Genomic DNA, 12,500 nt, shown 5'->3' on the forward strand with positions numbered 1-12,500 from the left:
GGGTTTCCAGTTCATCCAGCTGTACCGAGTTGTCCTCAGGATTAACAACACACTTGCAAAGCATACTGCGGAGAAACCAATTGTAGGTCGCAATCAAATACTGGGGAGATCAATACGTTTATTGATGAATAGGTTTATTGGCCAAGTATGTACACATACAAGGAATTTGCCTTGGTGCTCCGCCCGCAAGTAACAACATGACATGCAGTGAACCATTCAGAATTGCGAGCTATCAAAGTAGTGAGCTATCAAAGTAACTTTGCGAGCTGCCAAGGTTATTACTTGTGAGCTACCCCACCTCTGTCTATCAAAACTCCTGGCTCTACACTTTGTAACATCCATGCCTGGGGGCTTAATTAGCTTGAGAGGAAAGATTCAATAGGAACCTGAGGGGCAAATCGGTGGCACGGCTGGCACAGCGGTAGAGTTGCTGCCTCACAGCGCCAGGGAACCCGGGTTCGATCCCGACTACGGGCGCTGTCTGTACGGAGTTTGTACGTTCTCCTCGTGACCTGCATGGGTTTTCTCCGAGATCTTCAGTTTCCTCCCACACTCCAAAGATGTGCAGGTTTGTAGGTTAATTGGCTTCAGTGCACGTGTAAATTGTCCCTAGTGTGTGTGGGACAGTGCTAGTGTGCGGGGGTCGCTGGTCGTCACGGACTGGGTGGGCCGAAGGGCCTGGTTCCGCGCTGTATCTCTGAACTAAACTAAACTTATTCACACAGAGGGTGTCACGTATATGGAACGAGCTGCAAATGGTAGTTGGGGAGGGGAACATACTGTAGGCCATGGACTATAGGAAATGGAACTTAGAACAAATGAACAGGCCGAAGATAGACACAAAACGCTGGAGTAACTCAGCGGGACAGGCAGCATCTCTGGAGAAAAAGGAATCGGTGACATTTCGGGTCGAGACCCTTCTTCAGACTGAGGGTCTGGGGAGAGGGAAACTCGAGGTGTGAAAAGGATCAGGACAAATCAGAGCCACCACCAATGAATAAGGAAAAGTAGAGCCCACAATGGTCCATTGTTGGCTGTGGAGGAGGTGATAATGGAGCGTGTATGTATACAACGATGATGTTTTCAAGAGAGAGTTAGATATAGCTCTCAGGGCTAACGGAATCAAGGGATATGGGGAGAAAGCAGAAACGGGGTACTTAATGTGGATGGGCAGCCATGATCATATTGAATGGCGGTGCTGGCTCGAAGGGCCTACTCCTGCACATATTTTCTATGTTTCTATGTTTCTATGATATGTGGCTGCATACAGTGGAACTAGCAGGATGAGTATGGTGGGGGAGGGGATGGAGAGGGAGGGAAAGCGAGGGTTACTTGAAGTTAGAGAAGTCAATGTTCATACCGCTGGGGTGTAGGCTGCCCAGGTGAAATATGAGATGCTGTTCCTCCAATTAGCGCTGGGCCTCACTCTGACAATGGAGGAGGCCCAGGACAGAGAGGTCAGTGTGGGAATGGGAGGCGGAGTTGAGGGGAGGACTAGGTCCTTCAACCCACAGTGTCTGTGCCGAACACATCAACATTTTACAAACACTTGGACAGGTACATGGATAGGAAAAGTTTAGAGGAAAAGGGGCCAAATGGGACTGGCTTAAACGGAGAACCTTGATTGGCATGGATGAAATGGGCCAAGTAGGCTGTTTCCATGCTGTGTGATTCTATGATCCAGAAGAAAGCCATTCAGCCCATTGTGTCCATGCTAGCTCACAGAGGAGCAATCCCATTAGTGTCTGAAGAAGGGTCTCGACCCGAAATGTCGCCCGTTCCTTCTCTCCAGAGATACTGCCTGGCCCGCTGAGTTACTCCAGCATGTTGTGTCTGCCTTTGGTGCAAACCAGAATCTGCAGTTCCTTCCTACACTGTGTCAGATGTAACATCACTTTGCCTTAGGCTGACCTATATTCACACTTTAGTTCATGGGTTTATTTTCTTGACCTCTTGCAATGAAAAATCTCCTGGCAAATAGAGGAATAGATCGCATAGACGCACAGAGTCCCTTGCCCAGAGTAGGGGAATCAAGGGCCAGAGGACATAGGTTTAAGGTGAGGGTAGGGTGGGGTGAAGATTTAATAGGAACCTGAGGGGTAACATTTTCTCACAAAGGGTGGTGGGTGTATGGAACGAGCTGCTGGAGGAGGTAGTTGAGACTGGGACTATCCCAACGTTTAAGAAACAGCAAGACAGGTACATGGATAGGACAGGTTTAGAGGGATATGGACCAAACTCGGGCAGGTGGGACTAGTGCAGATGGCGCATGTAGGCAAGTTGGGCCGAAGGGCCTGTTTCCATGCTGTGTCACTCTACGAGTCTGTACATTTGTAGTACATTGTCCATTTTCCATCGTCTGCCTGCCAGACTCATCTACTAACTCTTTGTCTCCCATGTCGGCCTTCTGCACACTCCTCTCTGAATCAGTACTCTGCTTCTCACCTCTCAGCCAAGGCAGTTTAAGATGTTCCTAATAGCACCAGCAAGCCTCCTACGCTCCAAGGAATAAAGTCCGAGCATTCCCAACCTCTCCCTATCGCTCAGGCCCTCGAGTCCTGGCAACATCCTTGTGGATCTTCACTGCGCACTGTCCAGCATAAACCCACCACACGTAAGGCACAATGGGTGGCACGCTGGCACAGCAGGTAGGACTGCTGTCCGTGCGGAGTTTGTACGTTCTCCCCGTCAGCTGCGTGGGTTTCCCCCGGGTGCTCCGGTTTCCACCCACACTCCAAAGACGTGTGTGTTCGACCACCAAGGGCGCCGCACAATTGGCAACCCCGCCGGCAGTCTGTCTGTTTTTTTTGTCTTTTTTGTTATTTTTAGTGTGTTTAAAATGTTTGTGTAAATGTTCTCTGGTTTGTTTTATGTGGGATTAGTGGGAGGGGGAGGGGGAGGTGGTGGAGGGGGGGGGGGGGGGGGGTCAGGTGGGGGAAACCTTTTTTCAATCTGCCAGAGATGCGATTGTTTTCCTGGTCGTATCTCCGGTTGCTCTGCAGCCTACCATCATGGCATGGTGCTGGCGGCCTCCTCGGACTGACTTTGAGCCACACCGCGGGGACGTGGACTTAGCATCGGAGCCGACCCCTTGCCTGGGATCGTTCCCACAGATTTCACCATCGAGGAGCTCGCAGTCTCGGGAGAGGCCGAGTCGGGAAACTCCAACGACGCAGAGGGCTTGACCAGCCCCGACCCTCGGCACGGGTGAGCTGACATCCCCCCGATGCGGGAGTTTGATCGCCCCAACGCGAGGGCCCAAACGCTGCCGGCTACGGGAGTCAAGATTGTCCCGGCAACGTAAGGCTCGAGGCCCCCGAGAACAAAGAGGCCCCCGAGAACAAAGAAGGGAAGAGATTGAACTTTTTTCGCCTTCCATCACAGTGGGGAATGTGGAGGAGTCACTGTGGTGGATGTTTATGTTAAAATGTATTTTGTGTGTTCCGTTGCTTTTTATTGGTATGACTGTATGGCAAATGAAATCCCTCGTATGTTGCAAAACATACTTAGCTAATAAAGTATTATTGTATTGTAATCAGCCATCTGTAACATTGCCCCCAGTGTGTGGTGACTGGTGTGAACAGATGATCACTTGTCGTTACGGACTCAGTGGGCCGAAGGGCCTGTTTCTGTGCCGTATCTCTAAACTAAACTAAACTTCTTTCATTTATTTACTCACATTACTGGCCTATAGTTTAGTTTAGATTTGTTTAGAGATACAGCGACGAAACAGGCCCTTCGGCCCACCGAGTCCGCACTGACCAGCGATCCCCGCACACTAACACTATCCCACACACAATAGGGACATGTTTTACATTTACACCAAGCCAATTAACCTACACATCTGTATGTCTTTGGAGTGTTGAGGGGAAACCGAAGGTCTCGGAGAAAACCCACGCAGGTCACGGTGGGAGAACGAACAAACTTCGAACAGACAGCGCCCGTAGCCGGGATCGAACCCGGGTCTCCAGCGCTGTAAGGCCGCAACTCTACCGCTGTGCCACCATGACACGTTGGGCCGAAGGGCCTCTTTCTGTGCAGCATCTCTAAACTAATCTTCTTTCATTTGTGTACTCACGTCACTGGCATTTAATGTTCAATCCTAACCTCCCTCTGAACTAAGCAACCTTGCACGACGCATTTGAACTGTAGGTGTATAAACTGGAATACATACTTTAAGATGAAGAGACTGCACTTCACACGCGTGTCGGCGAATAATTCTCGCAGCGGGAGGATGTGGAGAACTGTCACCAAGTTCACAAAGGCTCTGGGTACCTGAAGCAAAATACAACACACTGCATTACTCACACATTCATGTGATGGGAGCATCCTAGTCGTGATGGAACCCGGGTCTCCAGCGCTGCATTCGCTGTGAGGCAGCAACTCTACCGCTGCGATATCTGAATTCTCTCCCCATTTCGAAAGTAGTTGACCGACTAACAAACACTAATTTTCTGATATAGCAAATACTCTGGTATTTCTACGCCCTGTGACCACGTGGGCTGTCTCCGGGGGCTCCAGTTTCCTCCCACACTCAAAAGACGTGCAGGTTTGTAGGTCAATTGGCTTCTGTAACTTGTAAATTGACCCTCTTGTGTTGGATACTGCTAATGTACGGGGTGATCGCTGGTTGGCGCGGATTCAGTGAGCCGCAGGGCCTATTTCCATGCTATATCTCTAAAATCTAAAGACCAAACCACATCACAGGAACAGGCCCTTCAGCCCACAATGTCCGTACCAAACACGTGAGCGGCGCGGTGGCGCAGCGGTAGAGTTGCTGCCTTACAGCGCTTACAGCGCCAGAGACCCGCGTTAAATCCCAACTACGGGTGCTGTCTGTACGGAGTTTGTACATTCTCCCCGTGACCTGCGTGGGTTTTCTCCGAGATCTTCGGTTTCCTTCCACACTCCAAAGACGTGCAGGTTTGTAGGTCGATTGGCTTGGTGTAAGTGTAAATTGTCCCTAGTGTGTGTAGGATAGTGTTAGTGTGCGGGGATCGATGGTCGGTGTGGACCCGGTGCGGTGGGCTGAAGGGCCTGTTTCCGTGCTATATCTCTAAAATAAACTAAAAAAACGAAATAATCAAGCTACACTAATCTCTGCCTGCACATGATGCATATCCCTCCATTCCCTGCATATCCATATGCCCATGTAGAAGCCTCTTAAACACCACTGTCACATCTGCCTCCACCACCACCCCTAGCAGCACGCTCCAAGCACTCACCACCCTCTCTGTAAGAAAACTGTGCACACTAAGATTTGATATTTAAACCCTGGGAAAAAGAATCTAACTATCCACCCTACACTTCCCATGATTTTTATTTACTCTATCAATTCTCCCCGTAACCTCCGGCGTTCCAGAGAAAACAATCCATGTCCATCCAACCTCTCTCCCTGTTGCAGGTAAACCTGCTCTGCTCCCTCTCCAAAGCCTCCACATCCTTCCTGCATTGGTGCCACCAGAACAGCATGCATTACTCCAAATGCGATGTAACCCAAGTCCCAAAAAGCTGCATCGTGACTTCTGGACTCTTTTAAAGCCCTGTCCCACTGTACGAGTTCATCCAAGAGCTCTCTCCTGAGTTTAAAAAAACAAAAAAAGCTTGTCATAAGCGCGTACAATGAATGTAGCGGGTACGTTGGAGCTCGGGACGTCTCTTAGCGGCTCGTAACGCTAACGGCAGGTACTCGGGAAACAGGGTAAACTCGGGAAGACACGTGAAGATTTTTCAACGTGTTGAAAATTGTCCACGAGAGTCCCGAGTACCTACGAGCGGCCATTACCGTAAATCTCCCAGTTCGAATCAGTGCAAACTCGGGAGAACTCTTTGAATGAACTCGTACAGTGGGACAGGGCTTTTACTCAATCAAAAGACCAATGTCCACCAAATGCTTACTTTACCAATTGTGTTGTACTTTCAGAGACTTATGGACTTGGACCCAGAGAGTTGTGAATCTGTGGAATTCTCTGCCTCAGACTTATGATTCAGTCTGATGTGTTCATGCAATTGATTCTGATGGCCTTTAAGACACAGACATAAGAGGAGGCCATTTGACCCCTGGTCTATTTGGCAAAAAGCAACCAACACATGCATGCCCAGGTGCAGGAATGTGTGCTGAGGGCTGCACCGAAGCTTGGTCAAGTGTTATGGGGAGAAGGCAGGACAATGGGGTTGAGAGGGAAAGATAGAGCAGCCACGACAGAATGGCGGAGTAGACTCGATGGGCTGAATGGCCTAATTCTGCTGTTATGACAGACACACAATGCTGGAGTAACTCAGCAGGACAGGCAGCATCTCTGGAGACAAGGAATGGGTGACGTTTCGGGTCGAGACCCTTCTTCAGACTGATGTCGGGGGAGCGGGCGGTACAGAGATAGAATGTAGTCGGAGACAGTAAGACCGGTGGGAGAACTGGGAAGGGGGAGGGGATGGAGAGTGAGGGAAAGCAAGGGTTACTTGAGGTTAGAGAAGTCAATGTTCATGCCGCTGGGGTGTAGGCTGCCCAAGAGAAATATGGGGTGCTGATCCTCCAATTAGCGTTGGACCTCACTCTGACAATGGAGGAGGCCCAGGATGGAAAAGTCAGTGTTAATAGATAATAGACAATAGGTACAGGAGTAGGCCATTCGGCCCTTCGAGCCAGCACCGCCATTCAATGTTATCATGGCTGATCATCCCCAATCAGTACCCCATTCCTGCCTTCTCCCCATATCCCCTGACTCCGCTATCTTTAAGAGCCCTATCTAGCTCTCTCTTGAAAGCTTCCAGAGAACCTGCCTCCACCGCCCTCTGAGGCAGAGAATTCCACAGTATGGGAATGGGAGGGGGAGTTGAAGTGTTGAACAACCGGGAGATCAGGTAGGTTTATGTGGACTGAGCGGAGGAGTTGAGCGAAACGATCGGCGAGCCTGCGCTTGGTCTCGCCAAATTCTTTCCTACACATTCTGCTGCCTAGACTTGTGAACTTCTTCTGTGGGAACATTTGGCCGTGGGTCTAGTGTACATTTTGTCGGAACTTTGGGGGTGCATGTTGTGTCATACGCACCCTAACTCCCCAAGTCAAGCATGAAGTCCTGAGGGTGAATCGGCAAACACAGTTTATTTAAAATCATTGCATTTGACATAAAAGGACTTGCACCCTTACCTCATTATGCAGAGTATCCAGAACTTCTTGTATGTTCTTGATAAAGTTATCTGGCGAGAATTCTGCCTGCAGTTTAATAATTAATAATTAATCACCATTATCATTGTGTTTAGTGCCATTGTGAAATATGGTCTCAAAGTACCTAACCCAATAACTCTTGAGTGCAAAGACCATTGATCAGAGAGGGTTATGAAATGTTTAAGAAACAGATAGACGGGTACATGGATAGGACAGGTTTGGAGGGATATGGACCAAATGCAGGCAGGTGGGACTAGTGTAGCCGGGACATTGTTGGCTGGTGTGGGCAAGTTGGGCCGAAGGGCCTGTTTCCATGCTGTATCACTATATGACTGTATGAGGAGGTACTTTTCTAGATCACTGTTCTAGAGTGGTAAAGTGTGGAAACAGGCCCTTCGGCCCAACTTGCCCACACTGAGCAGCTTGCCCAATCTACACTAGTCCCACCTGCCCGTGTTTGGCCCATATCCCTCTAACCCTGTACCTGCCTAACTGTTTCTTAAATGTTGGGATAGTCCCAGCCTCAACTACCTCCTCTGGCATCTTGTTCCATACACCCACCACCCTTTGTGTGAAAAAGTTACCCCTCGGATTCCTATTAATTTTTTATCCTTCACCTTAAACCTATGTCCTCTGTTCCTGGAGGCCCAGCTGTTCCATTCTCTCAGCATATGACAGTCCCGCCATTCCGGGAATTAACCTTGTAAACCTACGCTGCACTCCCTCAATAGCAAGAATGTCCTTCCTCAAATTAGGGGACCAAAACTGCACACAATACTCCAGGTGTGGTCTCACTAGGGCTCTGTACAACTTCTATAACGTTGCAACATGACGTTCCCGCGCATCCCAGTTTTCCTCCCGCTCCCCAAGGTCGTGCGGGTTTGTCGGTAAATTGGGCCCTGTAAAACTGCCCCTCATGCCAAGGGGGCGGATGGGAAAGTGGGGTGACATAGAACGGGGCCGACGGGCTTGTCTCACTTGCCATACATTTCAATTCAGTTCAATTTCAAAGTTTTCACAGCTGTATAGAACGAGCTGCCGGAGGAGTTAGTTGAGGCAGTCACTGCCACAACATTTAAGAGACATTTGGACAGATACATGGCTAGAAAAGATGTAGAGAAGGTACACAAAATTGCTGGAGAAACTCAGCGGGTGCAGCAGCATCTATGGAGCAAAGGAAATAGGCGACGTTTCGTGCCAAAACCCTTCTTCAGACTGATGGGGGGGGGGGGGGGGGAGAAGGAAGGAAAAAGGGAGGAGGAGGAGCCCGAGGGCAGGGGGATGGGATGGGAGGAGACAGCTCGAGGGTTAAGGACGGGGAGGAGACAGCAAGGGCTAGCAAAATTGGGAGAATTCAACGTTCATGCCATCCGGACGCAAGCAACCCAGGCGGAATGTGAGGTGCTGTTCCTCCAATTTCCGGTGTTGCTCACTCTGGCAATGGAGGAGACCCAGGACAGAGAGGTCGGATTGGGAATGGGAGGAACAGCACCTCATATTCCGCCTGGGTTGCTTGCGTCCGGATGGCATTAACATTGAATTCTCCCAATTTTGCTAGCCCTTGCTGTCTCCTCCCCTTCCTTAACCCTCGAGCTGTCTCCTCCCACCCTCCTATCCGCCGCCCTCGGGCTCCTCCTCCCCTTTTTCCTTCCTTCTCCCCCCCCACCCCCCATCAGTCTGAAGAAGGGTTTCGGCCCGAAACGTCGCCTATTTCCTTCACTCCATAGATGCTGCTGCACCCGCTGAGTTTCTCCAGCAATTTTGTGTACCTTCGATCTTCCAGCATCTGCAGTTCCTTCTTGAACAAGATGTAGAGTAGTATAGGCCAAACGCGGGCAGGCGGGACTAATGTAGATGGGACATGTTGGCCGGTGTGGGCAAGTTGGACTGAAGGTAGACAAAAGTGCTGGAGAAACTCAGCGGGTGCGGCAGCATCTATGGAGCGAAGGAAATTATCAACGTTTCGGGCCGAAACCCTTCTTCAGACTGATGTGAGGGTGGGGGGGAGGGGGCGGGAAGAAGAAAGGAAGAGAGGGAGCCAGAGGGCTGAGGGAAAGCTGAGAAGGGGAGGAGAGAGTAGGGACTATCTGGAATTAGAGAAATCAATGTTCATACCGCTAGGGTACAGACTGCCCAAGCGGAATATGAGGTGCTGCTCCTCCAATTTACGGTGGGACTCATTCTGGCCATGGAGGAGGCCCAGGACAGAAAGGTTGGATTCGGAATGTGAGGGGGAGTTGAAGTGCTGAGCCGCCGGGAGATCAGGTTGGTTATTGCGGACCGAGCGGAGGTGTTGGGCGAAACGATCGCCAAGCCTACGCTTGGTCTCACCGATGTAGATCAGCTGACATCTAGAGCAGCGGATGCAATAGATGAGGTTGGAGGGAGGTGCAGGTGAACCTCTGCCGCACCTGGAACGACTGCTTGGGTCCTTGGATGGAGTCGAGGGGGGAGGTAAAGCGACAAGTGTAGCATTTCCTGCGGTTGCAAGGGAAAGTACCCGGGGAGGGGATGGTTCTGGTGGGAAGGGACGAATTGACCGGGGAGTTACGGAGGGAGCGGTCTCTGCGGACTGAAGGGCCTGTTTCCGCGCTGTATCACTCTCTGACTTGAGAATGAATCTGAATGGGTGAATGATGGTCAACGTGGGCTTGGTGGTCTAAGGGCCTGGTTCTATGCACTAAACTAAGCTGAGCTCAACTAAACCTCACTCAACTACTGTCCTCGTATCATTGTAACCTTTTCCAACTGGTGGAAACATCACCTTGCCTTGCTGAAGAAGGACCCTGACCTGAAACGTCACCCATCCTTTCTCTCCAGAGACGCTGCCTGACCCGCTGAGTTACTCCAGCACTTTGTGTCTAACCCTGCCATGCTCCCTTACAGTCAGAGAGCGATCCTGACCACGGGTGCTGTCTGTGTGGAGTTTGCACGTTCTCCCCATGACCTGCGTGGGTTTTCTCCGGGTGCTCCGGGTTCCTCCCACACTCCAAAGACGTACGGGTTTGTAGGTTAATTGGCTTGGTGCAGACTCGGTGGGCCAAAGGGCCTGTTTCCCCCTATAAAATTGTCCCTAGTGTGTAGGGTAGTGTTAGCGTAAGGGTGATCGCTGGTCGGCGTGGACTTGGTGGGCCGAAGGGCCTGTTTCCACGCTGAATCTCTAAACTAAATCTAAACTAAAGAGAGGGGAAGAGGTGGAGACACAAGTAACTGCAGGTGCTGGAATCTTATTGCAAAAGCACAAAGTGCTGGAGGAACTCGGAGTGTCAGGCAGCATCAGTGGAGGAGATGGGCAGGCGACATTTTTCAGTCCTGGACCCTTCCCCAGACCGATCGGAAGAAGGAAAAGCCGCTGTCCATTGGGGCACAGTGGGAAACACACACACCACCACCTCCTCAGTGAGGCCTCGATGTTAATCCGCACCAGAGCCACGTACCGGGTTCTTGCAGTAGTCACAAAGATCGTTCCCTCCAACAAACAGGGTAATTATCTTCCAATCCTCTTGAAAATTGATGAGCTGTTGAAACATGGTCACATGGACATTAGTACGGTGTTACACAGACAGGTTTTATAAAACAGTTATTAGAGATACATTGTACAAACAGGCCCTTCGGCCCACCGAGTCTGTGCCGACTCCCACACACTAGTTCTATCCCACACACACACTGGGGTCAATTCACAGATGCCAATTACCCTACAAACCTGCACGTCTGTCTTTGTGGTGTGGGAGAAAACTGGAGCACCCGGGGCAAAACCCACTCTGTCACGGGGAGAACTTGCAAACTCCGTACAGACAGCACCCGTGGTCAGGATCGAGCCCGGGTCTCTGGCGCTGTAAGTCTACTGATGCGCCACCGTGCCGCCCTGTACAGTTTGCGTTTGCCAAGAACACATCACCATGTAGGTATGTTGCAAAACCTACCTGAATCCTCGCTGAGAATCTGCCCCAGCCCGTGTGCACGATTTTGGCGCTGTTTAGAGGGGGCGGGTTTAAAACGCGGGTTTAAAAGGTATTATTAGTTTTATAGGCCTCGAATAAAAGTTATAATAGTTTTAAAATCACTCTCTCAACCCGCGACCTCTCGCAGCCCCAGGGTTTTATAAAGCAAACAATTAAAGGTATGTACCTTATTTTTACATTAAAAGGGGCTTCTTAAGACCCCTTTATACAAAGTTTACTATAGCGAGTAGTTCATTTTGGGCTCTTTATATCCCGCAGTATTTTTCTGGGCATTTGAGGGCACAAATCCAGCGCAATGTGAACGTTCTAAACCAGCGCGTTCACAGGAACCCACTAGAAAGCTGATTTAAAATGGACTTTAATTCACAGCAATTGACACACTAAATTCCTTCCATTTGGCCTATAAATTGATGTAAATGAGTTTTAAAAATTATGTTTTATTGTGAATTATTTGTGAATATTATTTGGACACTTAGGCTATTTAAAAATGTTTATCATTTATTAAGAAATGGATGTTTAGATCTAGTAATTGAAGTTTGAAATTAGCTACAAACTTCTGCATCCCATTCTCTGCTCTTTAAAACCACAGGTAGACGGACACAAAATGCTGTGGTAACTCAGCGGGGCAGGCAGCATCTCTGGAGAGAAGGAACGGGTCGAGATCCTTCCGAGCCCCCTCTCCCTCATCTCTACTATTTGATCTCTTCCGACCCATGTCCAAGATACCTCACACGCCCGTAGTCTCTTTGCTGACTTCCGCTTTCCGAGCCCCCGCTCTCTCATCTTCACTATTTTCTCCTTTCTCTTCAAGCCCACCCCTGGAGTCTCGATTGATCCTCCAACCAGCACCCGAAGACTATACCGGAGTCTCCAGGGTTTAAGGTAGAGGCAGAAAGATTTACCAGGTTGCTGAGGGGCAACTTTTGGGGGTATGGAACAAGCTTCCAGAGGAGGGAGTTGCGGCTGGGACTATAACAGCATGTAGAGTACACTTGGATGGGTACATGGACAGGAGAGGTTTAGAGGGATATACCCCAAATGCGGGCAGGTGGCACAACGGAAGAGTTGCTGCCTTACAGCGAATGCAGTGCCGGAGACCCTGGTTCGATCCCCACTACGGGTGCTGTCTGTACGGGGTTTGTACGTCCTCCCCGTGGCTTGCGTGGGTTTTCTCCGACAGCTCCGGTTTCCTCCCACACTCCAAAGACATACAGGTTTGTCCTCGCCCACCCCCGCCACCGATCAGTCTGAAGAAGGGTTTCGGCCCGAAACGTCGCCTATTTCCTTCGCTCCATAGATGCTGCTGCACCCGCTGAGTTTCTCCAGCTTTTTTGTGTACCCAGGTTTGTAGGTTAATTGGCTTGGTAAATATA

General features: G+C 50.1%; 1 protein-coding gene across 2 annotated transcripts in view; it reads right to left on the reverse strand.

Annotated features, from left to right (window-relative positions):
- LOC129694334 (phospholipase B1, membrane-associated-like) overlaps positions 1–12,500 on the reverse strand; it is a 71,955-nt gene that overhangs the window by 16,425 nt on the left and 43,030 nt on the right. For both annotated transcript variants that reach the window (XM_055631038.1, XM_055631037.1), the window contains 4 exons: positions 10,603–10,683; positions 7,148–7,213; positions 4,175–4,275; positions 1–65 (listed from right to left, as the gene is read on the reverse strand). The exon at positions 1–65 is cut by the window's left edge and continues 17 nt beyond it. In XM_055631038.1, the coding sequence (XP_055487013.1) occupies positions 1–65; positions 4,175–4,275; positions 7,148–7,213; positions 10,603–10,683 (313 nt within the window). The remainder of the gene's footprint in view (positions 66–4,174; positions 4,276–7,147; positions 7,214–10,602; positions 10,684–12,500) is intronic.

The sequence above is a fragment of the Leucoraja erinacea genome, unplaced genomic scaffold (genome assembly GCF_028641065.1).
Source record: "Leucoraja erinacea ecotype New England unplaced genomic scaffold, Leri_hhj_1 Leri_62S, whole genome shotgun sequence".
Lineage (NCBI taxonomy): Eukaryota > Metazoa > Chordata > Chondrichthyes > Rajiformes > Rajidae > Leucoraja > Leucoraja erinaceus.